The sequence below is a fragment of the Thrips palmi genome, unplaced genomic scaffold, assembly GCF_012932325.1.
Source record: "Thrips palmi isolate BJ-2018 unplaced genomic scaffold, TpBJ-2018v1 HiC_scaffold_18, whole genome shotgun sequence".
NCBI classification, from domain to species: domain Eukaryota; kingdom Metazoa; phylum Arthropoda; class Insecta; order Thysanoptera; family Thripidae; genus Thrips; species Thrips palmi.
Window position 1 is genome coordinate 10,778,847 of NW_023144627.1, and position 17,957 is coordinate 10,796,803.

The following is a 17,957-nucleotide window of genomic DNA, read 5'->3' on the forward strand; positions in this document are numbered from 1 at the left end:
GCTGCTGACTTTTGGTCCACGCGGCGCGACGCGGCGCAGCCAGTTGTTTTGCAGAGCGAAATCACTGAGGAGTTGTTAGTGGTTGAAGCGAAATGGGAAGCGCTCGACGCGCAGAGAGAGGGAGAGAGAGAGAGAGAGGGAAAGAGAGCGAGAGAGATTCGTGGGAATACACACCTCTCTGTCCCCGCCCCGTCTTCCAATGACTTCATTTCGTCTCTCCCCCACCCCTTCCAGCCCGCCCCGCCCAGCGCGGCCCTCCGAGACCCCCGCGGAGGCATAATCACAGCCAAATAATCATCTTCAGCGGTTTTAATCACTCTTCCCTCTCCGCGGACCCCCTCCCCCTCCCCCTCCCCCTCGCCGCTCTATTCAGCGCCACGCTTTGTTGCTGCGGTGTGCTGGCCTCCCATAACAGCATCATCCCCGTGTTGGCCTAATGATGTGTCGTGAGTCGAGTCTGGGTGACGCGTCACGCGACACGCCTCACCCTGCCGTCAGATTCCGAACACTGCTTCGTCGCTCTGTCTCTCTCGCACCCCTACGGACCGCCCCATGAGTGCGAGAGAGACAGAGCGACGAAAGCAGTGCTCGGAATCACGGCTGCCCCGCCCGGGCAGCCCTGCGTGGCCCGGGGGTGACACGCCCGCTGCTGCAGACTGAGTCCAATTCGTCGCTCTGTCTCTCTCGCACCCATGGGGCGTCCCGTGCAGGTGCGAGAGAGACAGCGGCGAAAGCAGTGCCTCGCGAGTAGACGAACAACCGGTTCGAGTCTGGGAGGCGCCTGCTGCGTGTCTGGGTAGGCAACCCTTCCGACGCAGCTGCGTGACGGGATGGGACTAGCCATTACCATTACCATTAAGGGCTAGACCACACATGATCGTATGCCATTTCGGGGCGTTGGCGTCAGCCAGCAGGCTGGTTCCGAGCACTGCTCTCTTAGCGCTGTCTCTCTCGCGCTCATGGGACGTTCCGTATTGGTGCGAGAGAGACAGCGTCGAAAGCAGTGCTCAGCCTGCAGTGCCATGCATGCAGAGGATGGAGCCCCTCTGTCTCTCTCGCTCCCCCTCATCGACGCCACCGCGCCACCGCAACGGAGGTACTAATCGATTTCCAGGCTTTGAGGAGCACACCGCATCCCCCCGGGCCACCCGGGCCCCTCGCGAAGGGTGAGTGGGAAGGATGACGGCAGTGAAAGGAGAGAGAGAGAGAGAGAGAGAGAGAGAGAGAGAGAGAGAGAGAGAGAGAGAGAGATGGAGGGAAAAAGAGAGACAGAGCGCCCGGCCGCACCGCCGCCGGAGCACGAAAATTAGGATGAAACATCACAAACGAAACGTCTGGCCACAAAAGCCACGGAAAACCGAATAATATCCGAGAGCAACCACCACCGCCACTGCGAGGCACTGCGAGGGGTAGCAGGCAGGCAGGCAGGGGAAAAGGGAAGGGAAGGGCGGAGGGCAGACAATGGCGAGGCTTTTATTGTCTTGCGGTCCGTCCCGGGCCGTCCAGCGGGCCGATTACGAACGGGGTGTGTCTCTCTCGCACTCAAGGGGCGTCCCGTAGGACGGTAGGGTTGCGAGGGAGAGACAGGACACCCCGCCCGGAATCAGCCCGCAGACCTGCTTTAGCTCTGTTTTAGCTTTTAGCTCTGCTTTGGCCTCGTTCCACTCGTTCCTGCTTCCTTGTCTCGCTTTTGAGCGATGGCTGGATGGCTCCTGCTCGCCAGTGGCGTGGCAGCGTGGCCGCCCCGCCACTGTGATCGTGATCCCCCTCAATGCTCTGGCCGCGGGAAATGGCGGCAAAATGGCAGCCAAATGGCGGGATGGTGTCGCGGCGGGGCTGCCGGCGGGCGATGCCAAAGAGGACCCCTTTCAGTCCGCGGGCAAACTCGATGGCTCGTGCCTCGCCCTTCACCCTCCATGCCTCCAGTGGCCCAGTGGAACCTCTGCAGGTGAGAGCATCGGGATGGAGAGTCCCATTAGAGTCACAGGAAGACCCGTGGAGCAGACTCCAACTTGAAAGCTTATAGGGGTTCGAAGGCCCGACAGAGCGCAGCACCGTCGACCCCATTAAGTTGTCGCTTGTTGTCCAAGGGATTTGTAAATTCCTTCGCTAAGCGTTTTACGCTATTACGCTTATCGGGGTTGAGTTTTTTATGCTCAAGTGAATTTTAGAGAGCTCAGACGACACATGTTTCGGCATGTCAGCGATCTTTAGTCGGCGGCGTCGTCTGCTCTCCCATGCTCCCGACGATGTGACAGTACCGTGGACAATCTATTCTCGTAGTTCCAAGGGTGGCCACCACGCCTGGGCAGGCGGCGCTGAGCTTTGCCTTCGAACCCCTATGGAACTGTTCTGAACTTTCGAATGAGTCCAACTCGTATGGAGATTCCCCACGCGTCAGCAAGACAGACTCCCGCTGCTTGTCGCTACCCCGCGCAGCCAGAGACTGCTCCCCCTCCTGGAGTCTCTCCGTCGCTACCCCGCGCCCCAAGCAATCGCAGCGTAAAGGAAAAAGGGAAATGAATGACAGAAAGAAAGAAAAGCCCGATTGGTTAGCAGACCGCTTTAATCATCATCAGGGGTAATTTTTTTTTCAATATCAAGACTTTTTTTCATAATGCAAGTGAGACAAACTTTAACGTCAACCACCAACAACAGTCTGCACATCGGGTTTCTGACTGAATAAGAATCCTTCAAGCAAAGGGAAACCAACTTTCAGGATGTCTGAATGAGCGGACTGTTGTTGCTAGACAAGTAGACAAGAACACCAACAAATAAATTAAGTTTACTGTCTGTAGTGACAGAAAAGCACACAAAACCTAAAGCTACTTTCCTCCCAAGCCTTCAGATTCAGGTCCTCTTGCATATCACATTCCAGTACTTTAAATTTATTATTATTAATACAAATGAACTCAGTCTGCACAAGTTTTCAAATGAAGGTTTCAATTTTCTTTCAACACCCAAATTAAATTAAAAAAAAAAAACAGGAACGTAAAAGAATGATTCCCAGTATTGAAACTGAACTTCTTTTATAAAATAGAGAAGAACAAAAAAAATATAAAAGAACGAGTACCAGCATGAAAACCCAACTTCTTTTTCTCACAAAATCCATCCAGAGGAACATTCTTGGGGTACAACTTTGCAGATAACAGCAACTTTTGCATGAAATCAATAGGCCATCAATTTATGATAATTACTAACATTCATATTGATTCATAATGCTACAGTTCTGTTCTTGTAAAAAGACAAAATGCAGAGACCACATTTAAGATAATTACAGAACAGGAAGAAAAGTACCTATAAATGGAAAATGGAATGGAATTAGATTAGATACAGAAACATTTCAGCTCTTCAATTTCCATGCACATTTTCAGGGTCAAATATCACTATTACAATAATTTTGATCACAAACGTGTTTTCTCATATCGTCCAATCAAAATATAAAAGTGATTTTCACATCTACAGGAATAATCCAACAGCAAGAAAAGATCAAGTAGTGCCATAAGAAGAAGTCTTTCTTCATGTAGTCAAAAGTGATCTGAAGTGCCAGCAAATGGTCTTTAATGGATGATTCACTCAAAATATAAAAGTGAAACATGGCCTATTATTACAAACAACAGACCAGCATAGTTTACAAGTCTGGACACGGCAAACTACAAAATAACATAAAAATGACAATACAATCACATCATCAAACCATTCCAGTGCAAAAATGTAATTGCAATGAAAACTCAATAATTTATCACCACCAACAGGCTAGCCGCCAGCTGACATTGTCTTTTCAGAAGACAAGCTTTTCAGCACTAAAATAGGTAGTCAATCATTTGGGTAAAATAAACACATTTCACCCTTTGATTATGAGTAAGTTACAATATTTATCTTGACTTGAGGCATATATACATCTGTCAATTCTGTTATAAAGCAATTCAAACTGAATCACAATAATGCAAACCCTAGGAATAAGTAATTTAGGAAGTTTCATTACAAACTTTCCTCATTTCTCAAAACATGAAACCAAAATTAGAAAGTGTTGAAAAGAATTTTATCTAGAAAACCATATCAAGAAGATATATGCTCTTCCTGACAGCAATTGAACTTACTGGAAACAAAAAATCAACCTGTTTACATATAGTCTGACCAGCAGAGTACAAGACAATAGGCAACAACACTGTTTCCATTAAATTACACGCTTTGAAACAACTATTGTGCTTTGTTGTGACTTACAATCTGAGCTTAAAAATTTCACAAAGTTGGTGCCAAAAGAAATTTTTTTACAACAATCCATAACTCTGGTCGTCTGTGGGACACATTAGTGATACAAATTGATAATCTTTACCTAATCCACATCGAGATCATCCATGTGTGGAGCTTGACTGTTTGTACCACTCACATCTGTTGAAGTGCTACCAGCGGGGCCTGCTAGGGCTGCCGCAACCTCATTCATTGCTTGACCCATTGAGGAGGGCTGCCCACTCGAACCCGACATGTTGCCTAGCCTAGAATAATAGAAGAGAATGACCTCATTACGATAAGTTCAAACAAACGGCAAATTAAGAGAAGAGTTTGGGAACTTAATTCTGGAATACCTGGACCGTATGTTATCAAATTGCTGATTTATGTGACGTAGCTGATCTGCCCGACTTTGTGATACAGCAGGGAAGTGAGCAGCAAGGTTCCTAAGGGTCTCTGACCTTCTGCCAGTGTCTTCTGTTGTGGCCTGCTCTGCCTCTGAGCTAAGGGGTTTCCTGCAGACTGGGCATGTACCATGCTGGGGGAAAAATGAGAGTCAGGACAGTTTGAACACACCGTGTGCTAGAATAGTTGCGCTTTGAATGCACATTTCAATGATACTTACCAATTCGAGCCAGGGAATTATGCAACCCTCATGATAAACATGGGTGCAAACCAGTTGACGAACAGGCTCATCCAATTTGAAATTTTCCCAACAGACTGAACACTGAAGTGATGTGTCTACAAAAATTATGATGAGATTACCACTTATAATCTGACAATGAGTAAAGCAAATGCACAGGTCAGAATGTGCTTGTTGACAGACAAGTCCGTTCCCCACTTACCAACTTGTTCCTGTGAAATATAAACCACAGGAATCTCTGAAATTTTTTCCTTGGCTAGAGGTGGTGGTCCAGTGGATTCAATCTGGTTCAATAGCTGAGTAACAATCGCATCAAAGTTCTCTCGTCCCCACGCATAATCTCCAGGATTACCCACCAAAAACCTGTACACATTTCAAACCAATCAATTATAGAGTAAGTTACACCAATGATTTTGTGGAGCAAGCTCAACTAAAACTCATAACTTACTCAGGACTAAAAGCTCCACCACGGCCTACTTGCAGATTGCCATGAGTACCCATGTCACCATTCAAATTCATCACAAAGAGGTGCATAAGATTTTCAAAAGCATGTCGAGGTCTGGTGTTCCTGACAAAAATAGTCAAACATGAGAAAAGAACAAAAGATGTAAGTCCCAGAGACACTCAGTTGGATAATCTTTTACCTTCTAGTTCGTCTTTCTCCATCTCTACCTCGACGCCGTCTTCGGTTCTCCAAGGATGGTTCTCCATTCATCCCCATGAGAAAAACATCTTGGAGTATCTAAATATGGAACATTTAAAACATGACACTTCCCAACAACACAGACCTAAAACATCATGGAGGATCTAAATAAGCAACATGTAAAACACGTCACTTCCCCCCACCAAAACCAAAATAATAATACCCTTATTCCAACCCAAATTACTCGAAAAATGTAAATAGAACAAATATCATTGAGAGATAGTGAGAGATCTTACCTCCCATGGTTGGACCACATCAAACTCATCGTCACTATCATCAGCTTGGTCTCCTGCAGGTGAAGATCCATCAAGGGCCTCAATGAATCCAGAGCAACATCGAGGACATGTATAATCCTGAAAAATAATTTATTTGTTTCAATATCATGGAGGCTTTCAGGGAAGGAGACAGATGCTAGCATATGGAAGAAACTTTCATTCAAACTATCATTAAAATATCTTTGGGCATTGTTTACATTTGTTTCAATGAGAAAGAACATGACATTAAATGAATGATACCAAAATAAAAACATAAGACACAAGTAAAACATGTGCTTCTTTTACTTGGAAAGAGGGAGCTGCAGTAGAATCCTATATGCGAAAGATGATAGAGCGGACTTTAGGGTAACAAAGTAACAAAAAAAAAACATCATTTGTGTTGTGATGAATACAGAAAAAAAGGCAGGGGATTTGAGATTAGGACTAGGTTCAGCTGGAAAACTATTAGGGATACATGAGTATTTAGTTTAAAAGGCAGACTTGGTAAACATAAACAAAATAATGAAAGGTGAAATTGGCAAAGGCCTAACCTAGAAAAAAAATGGTCCTTTGACAGTGAGTGTTTGACGTGCTCGCCAAATTTGATACACCCCGATGGTGTAGGTGAAAGGCGAGGAAAAGAGGAATGGGTTTTGCGAAAAGTGGGAGAAGTATGACACTTAGAGGGTTATCAAGGCTGCTTCCTTCGATAGCAGGAGCCATCACATGATTTTGGCCGCATAATCTCAACGTTACAGGTAAGCATAGGAATTTTTACTGGAGCTAACGTCAAAGCAAGTGGCTTTGATTGTTAGCATCGTTATCATAATAACTTGAAGGGTGAGGCGCAATGCCCATCACAAAGGTGTAGGCTTGTATATAAATAGACCTGATAAAAGTATTCTTACCGGTAAAACGCTACCAATTTCACAACTACATTTATGGCAGAAAAATCGGTTGGGGTCTTCAACGACTGCCTCGGCCATTTTGAACGTCAAATCGTTTTCTAGGGATCCAAGATATTTCCAAACATTACAAATAGAGATAGACGTGATAGCTGACTGCTAGCCCAAATCCCAAAACGGTAACGGTGTGAAGTTCGATATCTCGATTTCTCCTGGCTATTACCAACCCTTATTCAAATCCAAAGTTATGCATGTGCATCGCAAAACGCTCAAATGTCCAGCCATTTTATTTATTTTGTTACAAGAACAGAAAACACATAATGTTATATCAAAACTGTGAGTTTTGTGAGAGCGTGTTGGTAAAAAAAAGTTTTTATGGCGTTGCAAGGTTTGTGCAGGTTGAATCGAAGGGACAGCTGATGTCGTCAGTCGTCTATGTTTCACAGATAGCCAAAATCGAATCACGAGCACGTGTCAGAATATTGACTTCTGGTCTCAAGAATGAATTGGAAACAATTTGTGTCCCCTTCACTACCTTTACTCTGCTGTCATGGTCATTTCGTAACTTACGGTGGTGCTGCCCCTGGCGGCGAACGGCGGAACTTGCACTTTCCGTCTGCCGCGCGAGAATTCAAATACCGCAAAACCGAGCAGTGCAGGGGACTGGTCACTTTGTACGGGGAAAAGAACGAGGAATCTTCTACTACGAAAACTGGAGTAACTTTTCATTTCCCACAACGGCACAACATACATAGAGAGAGGGGCGGAGAGGGGGGAGGGGAGCAAAAGCGCTGGGGAAAGGTGTATCTGGAACCAATCTGAAAAACTTAAACGCACATCAAACTATTTCTTTTTTCAGAAAAAGTAAAAAAGCAACGTAATTTTCCTGTCGGAAAACAAAAACAAAAGAGAGGGTGCTACCCTTGGTGGGTGCTGGCGTGGCGTCGACGAGACGGTGAGTGGTGCTGCTGGTGTCTGCTGGTGTCTGCGGGTCTGGTCCTCGTCCCAGACGATGTCGCCTACGTGACCCTAGCAGGTTGCGTGCCTGGTCTCCTCGAGACGGCCCGCCACGCCATGCCACGCCCCGGAGCCCCGGCCGGGCAGCCTCGATTCGTCCGGCGGGACGCTTTGGGCGGGAAGGACCGAGGGAAGGACCCGCTTCCGCTGCACTCGTATACGTGCTGGAACCGCCGGGGAAATAGTTCTTCGTGAGATGTTCGCAAATCACGAGAGAGAGAGAGAGAGAGAGAGAGAGAGAGAGAGAGAGAGAGAGAGAGAGAGAGAGAGAGAGAGAGAGAGAGAGAGAGAGAGGAAACGCGTGCAGCACGCTGATCAAGTGCGTGGCGAGGCAGCCGTGCTTGCCGCACGCAGCACTCAGGCGAGCGACTCCGACGCTGCCTCTCTCGCACCCCTACGGGGCCCTACGGGACGCTCCACCAGAGCGAGAGAGACAGCGACGAATGGAGTAGCGAGGATAACGCGGAAGATCTCGGCCGCGGATCGCAAACGAGCAAGCCATGACTTTGAGGCTGGCTACCTCTGGCTCCCCGGCTCCCCCTGGTCTGCTCCTCCCGGTCTGCCACCTCACTGTGCTGGACTGTGTGCACTGTGTGCGATGCGAGGAGTGATGCGACGCGACGGACGCAACGCGTAGCAAGGCGGTGCGTGGAGGAACGCACCGCACGCACGTGTGGAGCGTGCACGCACGCCGGCGCGAAACCACCAGCATTCGTGTGCCAACCTTACATTTCTCCTGGAAATAGTTTTGATGCTCTTTTCGTCTCTCCCACACACGCCGCTGACTTGTTTCATTCGGAGGGATCGTTAACTCCTTGCTACTGTTGCGCTGAAGCAACGCCCGCAGCGACCCCGGCGCAGGACTCCCGTAGACCAGCTGCTTGAACATGTTTCCGAATTTTTGAAAGGGATTTTCAGAGGGCGCCTAAAGTGGCGCTCTAAAGGCGATGGCTGTCTTCACCGGTGGCAATCCTGCTCCTGTTCCGTTCGCGCAAGCCCGACGTGTCGTCCCTCGTGTCGCGTGCCGCGAAGAGGACCGCGTGGCCACTCTAGCCTCGCTGACGCCGCTAACGCTGGCCACGTGGACACCTAGGTGGCGTGTCCGCTTTTTGTCGCCAGCCAGCATCACCAGAATCTAGAGCCGCGTGGTCGCTTCGTTTGTCTCTCTCCGTCCCCGTCGTGAAGTGCTTTCGGGCGGGACGCGGGAGCGAGCGAGAGGCACGCTGCCCCCTCCCCCTCCTGTCCGGCGCCAGCTCTGGCTCAGGTTCCCCCACCACTGGGACATGTTCGGTATCGTTCGCCCCGCCCTCAGGGAAGAGGCGATAGGCTGGTGGAAAAAGTCCGACACGCGACGCTGCAGGCGCGGGTTCGACTCGCGGCCGGAGCCTTCTGAGTTGACCGTATGATGAACATTCCCTGCTAATTTGTACCGCTCCAGTCCGACTGTTCGTGGGGATGGCAACGATCTGAGGTCACTTCTCTTTTCGCTGTTTGGAGTCCGAGGCACATCTATCCACCGCTCCAACCGGGTTCGGAAAATGCCTTTTTCTTCGGGGTCTGGCGTGAAGGGTTGCCCGCCACGTCCGGTCCCCTCCGCTCGGGCCCCTAGCAGTCCATCCCCTCAAAGAGGAAGAACGGGGTTCGAATAGTCTGCGTAGTCACGTCCAAAATGCGAGGAGATAAATTATCGCGATCTGCTGCCTCAACTAAGGCCCAGGGCTCGGCTGTGGAAGAGAGAGAGAGAGAGAGAGAGAGAGAGAGAGAGAGAGAGAGAGAGAGAGAGAGAGATGGAGAGAGAGAGAGAGGGGGGGGGCACGCCCGGTCATTTCGCTTGAATGAATAGCTCGGTAGCGCGAGGCACGGCGGGGCCCGTCGGGGCATTACTACCACTCATCTGCCGGAGCGTCCGCGACCAAGCGCGTGGCGTAGCGTGGCGCCAAGCGCAGCGGCAAGCCGTGGCCAAGCGCCCCCAGGGAAATCAGCTGCCCGGGGCACGTGGCGAAGCAGGCGAAGCAACGCCCGGCCTCGGCACGCCGGCGCACGCCGCTACCCTCTGCCCCGCTCATCAGCTGGCCAGCTGGCCTCGGCCTGTGCCGCCACGCCTCGGTGACTCCGTGACACAGTTGGCCTCGGCCCCGGCCTCGGACAAGGCCTGGGGCACGGCCTGGGCCACGGCCTGGGACACGGCCTCGCGCACGGCGCCAGTACCAGATTCCCCCTGATTGGCGACGCGGGCGAAACTTGGCCGTCTACTTTGCAACCCTTTCCGTACCTGGTCTGCTTTTATGAGCCATTACGTGAGTTACTGCCACGCCGCGGCCCCGCCAACTTTACAAGACACGCTGGCAGGGCGCGTATGCCAGCCGGGCGTAGCCAGGCCACCCACGCACAGCGCCGCTCAGCGCCGCTCAGCGCACAGCACGCGGCCTTGGGAGGGCTTGGCGTCGCCCTAGCCTCGCCCAGCCTCGCCTAGCCTCGCCCAGGGGGCGTCGGGCGTCGTCAGAGCGTGCGGAGCGTCTGCCTGCTTATTGTTAATTTCGGAAAACTCGCCGGAAGGGGGTGGGGGTGAGAACACTGGGGTGGCATTAGCAAGGCCGTGGGAAGGGGGGGGGGGGGCGTGAATCTACGCGCCAAATAGGATTTCTCAGAGACTGAAGACGGCGATGATGAAGAAGGCGATCTCGTTCTTCACAGTGGCGTTTTTCTCGCGCCGGTCGAGGTAACTGAGGCCTGAAGCGTGATTCAGTGAGCCGCCGTATTACAAGATAAATTACAGCGGCGCGATGTGCTCCCCTGTTGTTGTTTTTGTTGTTTCGCGAAAGAGTTGCGGACGGGCCGGAAACAGCCTGGCAGTGCGCGGCCGGGCCGAGGCCGGGCACGCTGCGCTGCGTGCGCCCCGTCGGCCTGCGCCCCCGCTCGAGTAGAAAACTTTTGTTCGCCAACTGTCTACCTTCGGCCGTAATTATTGTCGGAAACGCGATACTGATGTAGTGAAATAAAAATGGGGCAGGAAATGCGGGGAGAGAAATGCAGCGTAACTCTTCGACTCTCCTCGGGGGTATACGTAACCCGCTCCAGACCAGCAGGGTGCTTTGCCCAGCTTTGCCAGCGTATCGGAAAAACAACTGCAGAGAAAACCCAGACTCGGGGAAGTTCTGAATTTATGCGATCCACGGGTACCAACTCCGTTAACAACTCTGAAAAAAAAGGCAGAAAACGTAAAGGCTGCTAGATTCTCTGAGAGAAAAAGGCTTGTCTCGACTAATGAAGAAGAAGCTAGTGAACCAAAACGACTGGAGAGGCGCCCTCACGGACCCCAAGCCTGCAGCGACCCCGGCCATGCCTCGGACCAAAGTGATCTTGGCGTCTAATCGGCCGTGAAGACGTGATAGTGTCCTGCCTGGAGCGCCTGGAGCGCCTGGAGCGCCTGGAGCGCCTGGAGCGCCTGGAGCCAGCGCCACTGGAAGAGGGCGGTAGTACGTGATGCTGCACTGTCCCTGCAGTTCAGTCGGAGGGAGGGCCGGGGGGATGAACGGGGTGGGTGCTTCCGAGGTCGGTTTGATTTTGACTGATCACGCAATAGTCTGCCCGTCTGCCTTTTCTGTCTCTGTCTGTCTGTCTGTCTGTCTGTCTGTCTGTCTGTCTGTCTGTCTGTCTGTCTGTCTGTCTGTCTGTCTGTCCGTCCGTCTGTCTGTCTCCCTGTCTGCCTGTCTGTCTGCATGTCCGTCGGTCCGCTCGTCCCCGCAGACTTCCGATCGGCCCCTGTCGTTGCGTCGTTCCGATCCGGCTCGCTGGAGTGGACAAACACACGGGGTTTACGACGTTGCTTGAATTTTAATGGCACTTGTCCGTGCCCCGCCCCCACCCCACCCCCTTCACGTGGGCTGCCGCAACCCCCGCAACCCCGGCCTCAGCCGCCTCGCCGCTGCAGGGCGCACAGAGCGCACGGAGCGCCGCACAGTGGGCCAGAGACCGGCGCAGGCGGCCAAAACTCTAGAAGCGTTTTGAGCTCCAGAGTCGCTAAATGGGACTCAAACCGAACGTGTGACCCCACCACTGGATAGCTCTCCGAACGAGGAATCCATTGGTGGGGTCACACGCTCGGTTCGAGTCCTGTTTGGCGACTCTGGAACTCGAAACGCGTCTAGAGTTTTGGCCGCCGGCGCCTGCACTTCGGCCCACTGTGCGCCTCGACCCCCCCGGCGAGCAGCGCAGCGGTCGCGTTGACTCACGGCGGGCTGCTGCAGCAGGCCGCGTCGCACCAACGTGCTGCCAAACCGATCAATCAGAAAGCCAAACCGCCGAGTTCTCCTCCTCCGCGTCCTGCGTTGGCTGTGGTTAAGTTATCGGGGCACCGGGGGCGGGGGGGGGGGGGTGACAGCTTTAGGGGACGCGCGCCACCTGTGCCCGCTGTCGCGCCGTCGCCGTGCCCGCCCCCTCCAAGCAGGCCCTTCGCGTCCCCACCGCGCGTTAGTGGGTCGCTTGCTTTCCCCTTACCCCACGACGGCCACCTTTTTCGCGTGCGCCATCGGTCAGAGCGATGCCAACAACATCACGGAGACCAAAAAAGAGAGAGATAGAAAGCAGTGTGATGGAGTGCGAGCGAGAGGGATGGACGTAGAGGCGCCGCGCCAATTACGGCCTGCAAGTGCATGACCCTCTAGCCGGAGTCCTGAGCGCCTCTCACGCCGAGGACGCCCCCACCCCCTTCTCAGTTCTCACTCACGCCGCGACGCGCCGCCGCGCCGCCACGCCGCCACCGGGTTTAGACTCCGGGACTTTGAGCGCATGGTCCCTTGCAGTGCAGTGACCCCACAGGTCGACAACCCTCCACCGAGTGCCGCGCCGTGCCGTGCCACCCCCGCCGATGCAGCATGCGCAGGTGCACCGTTCGCAAACAATAAAATGGAAAAAAAATAAAAAAAGAACGAGAAGAAATTTTCGCGAGTCGTCGCCCTCGCGCTGCTGCCTTGTATTTTCCAGCGGTTCAGCTTCTAAAGTTTGCCACCTGCGACGGTCCAGCCCCGCCCCTCCGGGCCCCGCCGTGAGTGGCAGCGCTGCTCGCGGCCGTGGGGTCCGGAGGGGTGACTTTACGCTTTTATGCGTCGTAATGTATAATCTAACGGCGCTCCGGAGCAGCCTGACCCTCCCCGACGCTGCGTGCGCTGCCGGGCCCGGCGGCCGGGGCTGCTGGATTTGCGGCGGAAGTTATGATGAACGAGCCCCGGGGACCTTGCCCAAGTCGAGTGAAGGCTGCTGCAGGGCGAGGGGAGCTAGCCAGCCGAGGTGAGCCCGGACCGCCACGAGAAGGCCGTCGCGCAGTGACCGGTGGAGGCGGACAAAACTCTAGACGCGGTTTTGAGCTCCAGGGTCGCGGGACTCGAACCGAGCGTGTGACCCCACCAATGGATTCCTCGTTCGGAGAGCAATCCATTGGTGGGGTCACACGTTCGGTTCGAGTCCCATGTAGCGACTCTGGAGCTCAGAACGCGTCTAGAGTTTTGTCCGCCTCCACCGGTCTTCTGGCCCACTGTGTGTCGTTTCGGTCAGAAGAGTGACCATGGGAGTCCAGGGGGAGGTCCTCCCTCGCACGGACACAAGAGACGCGCGTCAGAAATTCCTCTCTCGATTTTTTTTTTGCGCGAAAGGAGCGCGGCTGATACCCTGCTGCTGGTGGTGCTGCTGCTGGTGCTCGTCGTCGCCGCCTCGCACCACGCGCCCCGACGCGCCCCGCCCGCCTCGCCCCGCCGCAGCGAGCGCAAAACGGCGTGCAAAGTTTGGCGATTGCTTCGGCCGGCTCAGGCTGCGGCGAAGACGGCGAATAAGAGCTGGGGAAACAAACCGAAAGCAGACACTCCGACCCAAAAGTGACACAAAATCAAAAGGACTCTCGAAAAACAGAAATTAAAAGAATAATTGTCCTTACCTTTTTGTGAATCCGCCGACTCGCGAATAAACAGAGCCAGCCAGCAACAAGGCCCGCCGTTACGGCCAAGGACTTTAATTAAACGAGAGAGAGAGAGAGAGAGAGAGAGAGAGAGAGAGAGAGAGAGAGAGAGAGAGAGAGAGAGAGAGAGAGAGAGAGAGAGAAGGAGAAAGGGAAAATGGCAAGTTAGAATGGAAGTGTATAGGGTCGCAGGGCTGGACGAGGGGCGGGTCGGCGGCGGCGAAGGGGTTGTTGTCCGTGGTGGCGTGGCGTGGCCGGTGTGGTTGTCGTGCTGGGGAAGCACTTTTCCCGCGGCTGTGGTCACTCGCGTCTGTCTGGCAGCGATCGGCGACTTTTAATGAGCATTCGCCAACAAAAGGCGCTGAGCCGGCATGCTTTTCGAGTTGTTCATTCCGCCCAACATTGTAACACGGTGCTTCTGCTTCTCGCTGTCACGATGACCCGAACTTGCCGCCGCTCCCTCTCCAACAGCTCTCCAGGCTGCTCCAGCTTGGCTCCAGTGGGGTGAGCACAGGGTGAGCAGGCAGAGCTGCAAAAGGACCAACTTTTGACAACTTCCTCGAGATGCCCTCCGGGGAAGGCCACGACGAAATGGGAAGCAGATACCCCGGGGCACGCCGAGGGGGTCTACATCGTTTGTACGACCTCTTTTTGTCCGACCTGCCGAAATTCGTCCGACCTCCTTCCCGCTGTTACATTTTTCTACGACCTCTTTTTGTCCGACCTTACCACCGCCTCAGCCCCCTGCCCCCTCAACACTCGACAAACAACACATGGTACCCACGACGGAGTCATATAAATTTTGGTTTAAAATAAAACGTAAAAAATTTGAACCCTACGACCCTCTCCCCCCCGCAATGGGGGTTCGAGCCGCCTGCTTAACTTCGGTGTTCGGATGGGAACCGGTGTGTCCAGGCTTTAAACTGCTACCGCATAGTTCAGCTTCTGTAGGACCGCTATTGCCTTCTTACACATGAAGGACCGCCTTATGAGGGCAGCCGACGATCGTAGGGTGACAGAGATAGAGAGACAGAGAGAGGCAGACAGAGAAGAGGTTTGGTGGGAGCTTCTTGTTTTCGTAGGGTTGGTTGTGTACCCCATGGTACCCCCACTGTCCGGCGCTCCCGTACCGAACATACAGCGTTTTAGGCCAGCTTCAAAGGACTTATCATCGCCTCCCCGACAAGTCGAGGAGGCACCACCCGCAACCACACACCGGGTGGTCTGGATTGATGGATCGAATACTCCATCGCTCCAGTGCCGAGGCCAACCCGCCGAAGCGGATTGCTTTTTAGACACCCACAGCGGAGTGGCCAGGTGAATGTGACTCTGACCACTACGCTATCACGCTGTACGTCCGGCCGAGTGTTGGACGACGGGTTTGAGTTGCAGTGGGAGGAAGGCAGTCGAAAAATGTAATGAAATGGTGAGATTCGATCCCCGGACTCCGTCAATGGGATCTCACGACTTTACACTCTCGGCCGCCACGGCCCATGATATGTGGAGCGGCGTGAGGTGGGTTCTTAACGCTACAGGACTCGACCGACCCGGTCAAAATTTCGCAAGAAGCTGGGGGAGTCGAACCGCCGACCCTTGCACTCGGAATCGACGCCTCTACTCTCTGGACCACCACGTCCCACGCTCGGCGTGGGTTCTCGTTCACAGGTTTGAACCGCACTGGGTGAGGCAGTAAAATTAAATGGAAATATTTGTTAGGAGTCGAACCTCCGGCATGTGGGCCTGTTGCCCACGGCTCCGCTCTGATGGCCTCAAACCACCACCCATAGGATAGCAAGTCGAAAAAACTTTAGTGACGCTGGTATTCGAACGCCGGCCTGCGGTAACTCGGTCCCTCGTCTCTAACCTCTCGGCTACACCTGTCATAGGAACAAAGCTTCCGTGCAGTTTTACAACTGCTGTGATAGCCGAGAGGTTAGAGACATGGGACCGAGTAAACGCAGGCCGGCGTTCGAATACCAGCGTCACTAAAGTTTTTTCGACTTGCTATCCTATGGGTGGTGGTTTGAGGCCATCAGAGCGGAGCCGTGGGCAACAGGCCCACATGCCGGAGGTTCGACTCCTAACAAATATTTCCATTTAATTTTACTGCCTCACCCAGTGCGGTTCAAACCCGTAAACGAGAGCCCGCTCTGAGCGTGGGACGTGGTGGTCCAAGGAGTAGAGGCGTCGGTTCCCTGTGGTAGGGTCGGCGGTTCGACTCCCTCAACTTCTTGCGAAATTTTGACCGGGTCGGTCGAGTCCTGTTGCGGCAAGAACCCACCTCACGCCGCTCCACAACAGACGGGCCGTGGTGGCCGAGAGCGTAATGTCGTGTGATCCCGATGGCGGGGTCCGGGGATCGAATCCCATCATTTCATTACATTTTTCGACTGCCTTCCTCCCACTGCAATTCAAACCCGTCGTCCAACACTCGGCGAGACGTACAAGCGTGATAGCGTAGTGGTCAGAGTCACATTCACCTGGCCACTCCGCTGTGGGTGTCTAAAAAGCAATCCGCTTCGGCGGGTTGGCCTCGGCACTGGAGCGATGGCGTATTTGATCCATCAATCCAGACCATCCGGTGTGTGGTTGCGGGTGGTGCCTCCTTGATTCGTCGGGGAGGCGATGATAAGTCCTTTGAAGCTGGCCTAAAACGCTGTATGTTCGGTACGGGAGCGCCGGACAGTGGGGGTACCATGGGGTACACAACCAACCCTACGAAAACAAGAAGCTCCCACCAAACCTCTTCTCTGTCTGTCTCTCTCTGTCTCTCTATCTCTGTCACCCTACGATCGCCGGCTGCCCTCATAAGGCGGTCCTTCATGTGTAAGAAGGCAATAGCGGTCCTACAGAAGCTGAACTATGCGGTAGCAGTTTAAAGCCTGGACACACCGGTTCCCATCCGAACACCGAAGTTAAGCAGGCGGCTCGAACCCCCATTGCGGGGGGGAGAGGGTCGTAGGGTTCAAATTTTTTACGTTTTATTTTAAACCAAAATTTATATGACTCCGTCGTGGGTACCATGTGTTGTTTGTCGAGTGTTGAGGGGGCAGGGGGCTGAGGCGGTGGTAAGGTCGGACAAAAAGAGGTCGTAGAAAAATATAACAGCGGGAAGGAGGTCGGACGAATTTCGGCAGGTCGGACAAAAAGAGGTCGTACAAACGATGTACTCCGCGGACGGCGTCTGTGTGTGTGTGCGCGTGTGCACAGTAAATGTCTTACGGTGAAAGGCTGCACCAACATAATATGGTGGAGATTTTCTCCATAATACCAACGAAATTCGTCAAAATCTCTATAAGGTACAGTGAATTCTCGATGGTATGTTACGAAGCTGCACCACCATAATATGGAACATTGTCACCATAATATGGAGAATCTTCACTGTAGAACATTTAGAGTGTGTGCGTTTGTTTAATAACTTCTCGCCACCGGGGCCCTGAATGCGTGCGTGAGGCAGTCAGGCGAAAACAAAGCCACAGTTACACATGCTGACTCAGAGCGAAGTCCCGCACACCCCGCGTAGTGATGGCCATCTGCACCCGGCGATGGGATGGCCGTTGTTCGGTGTTCCCGGCAAGGTGGTCGATCCGGCTTCCGGCGCGGATTGTAGGTGCAGCGTCCCCCCAGCCAAGTCCCCGCCGGTCGTCTGGGGCCCGGCCAGTGGGGCGGTCGCCAGGCCGCGGACGTGCCCGCCATGGCCAAGGAGGCCGGCGGGGCGGACAGGGCGCGGTCGGGCGCGGCCCTCAAAGGCAGAGGGGACCGACCCCGCCAGAAGCCCCACTTGATTTTAGCAGCGTGCGTGTGCGTGTCTGCGTGTGCGTGGAGTGTCAACGACGGCGCGACCTCATAGGCCGACGCACAGTGGGCCAGAAGACCGGTGGAGGTGGACAAAACTCTAGACGCCTTTTTAGCTTCAGAGTCGCTAAATGGGACTCGAAGCGAACGTGTGACCCCACCAATGGATTCCCCGTTCGGAGAGCAATCCATTGATGGGGTCACACGTTCGGTTCGATTCCCTTATAGCGACTCTGGAGCTCAAAACGTGCCTTGAGTTTTGGCCGCCTGCGCCGGTCTCTGGCCCACTGTGCGACGGGGTCCTTGGCAGTGTGGCGGCCGTCGAGGCCGTCAAGGTCGTTCGCCAAGGTCGCCCCGTCCGCCCTGCCATCCCGCGATTGACGAGTCCAACGACTCGGCGTATCGCCTTCGCAGCCACCCCCCGTCAAGCCCCCCGTCAAGCCCCCCGTCAAGCCCCCGGACC

At 53.6% G+C, this 17,957-nt stretch overlaps 1 protein-coding gene across 2 annotated transcripts; it reads right to left on the reverse strand.

Moving 5' to 3' along the window:
• Positions 1-2,548: 2,548 nt before the first annotated feature.
• LOC117645045 (E3 ubiquitin-protein ligase RNF115) lies at positions 2,549-6,930 on the reverse strand. Of its 2 annotated transcripts, none has more exons than XM_034384935.1 (8): positions 6,739-6,930; positions 5,813-5,929; positions 5,518-5,615; positions 5,322-5,432; positions 5,076-5,236; positions 4,856-4,971; positions 4,587-4,768; positions 2,549-4,496 (listed from the first exon to the last, which is right to left on the reverse strand). In XM_034384935.1, the coding sequence occupies exons 1-8, from the start codon at positions 6,814-6,816 to the stop codon at positions 4,337-4,339; spliced, it is 1,023 nt and encodes a 340-aa protein (XP_034240826.1). In that variant the 5' UTR covers positions 6,817-6,930; the 3' UTR covers positions 2,549-4,336. The 2 variants fall into 2 exon arrangements, with proteins under 2 accessions (XP_034240826.1, XP_034240825.1); XM_034384934.1 differs by having other exon boundaries at positions 5,322-5,441.
• Between the last annotated feature and the right edge of the window lie 11,027 nt (positions 6,931-17,957).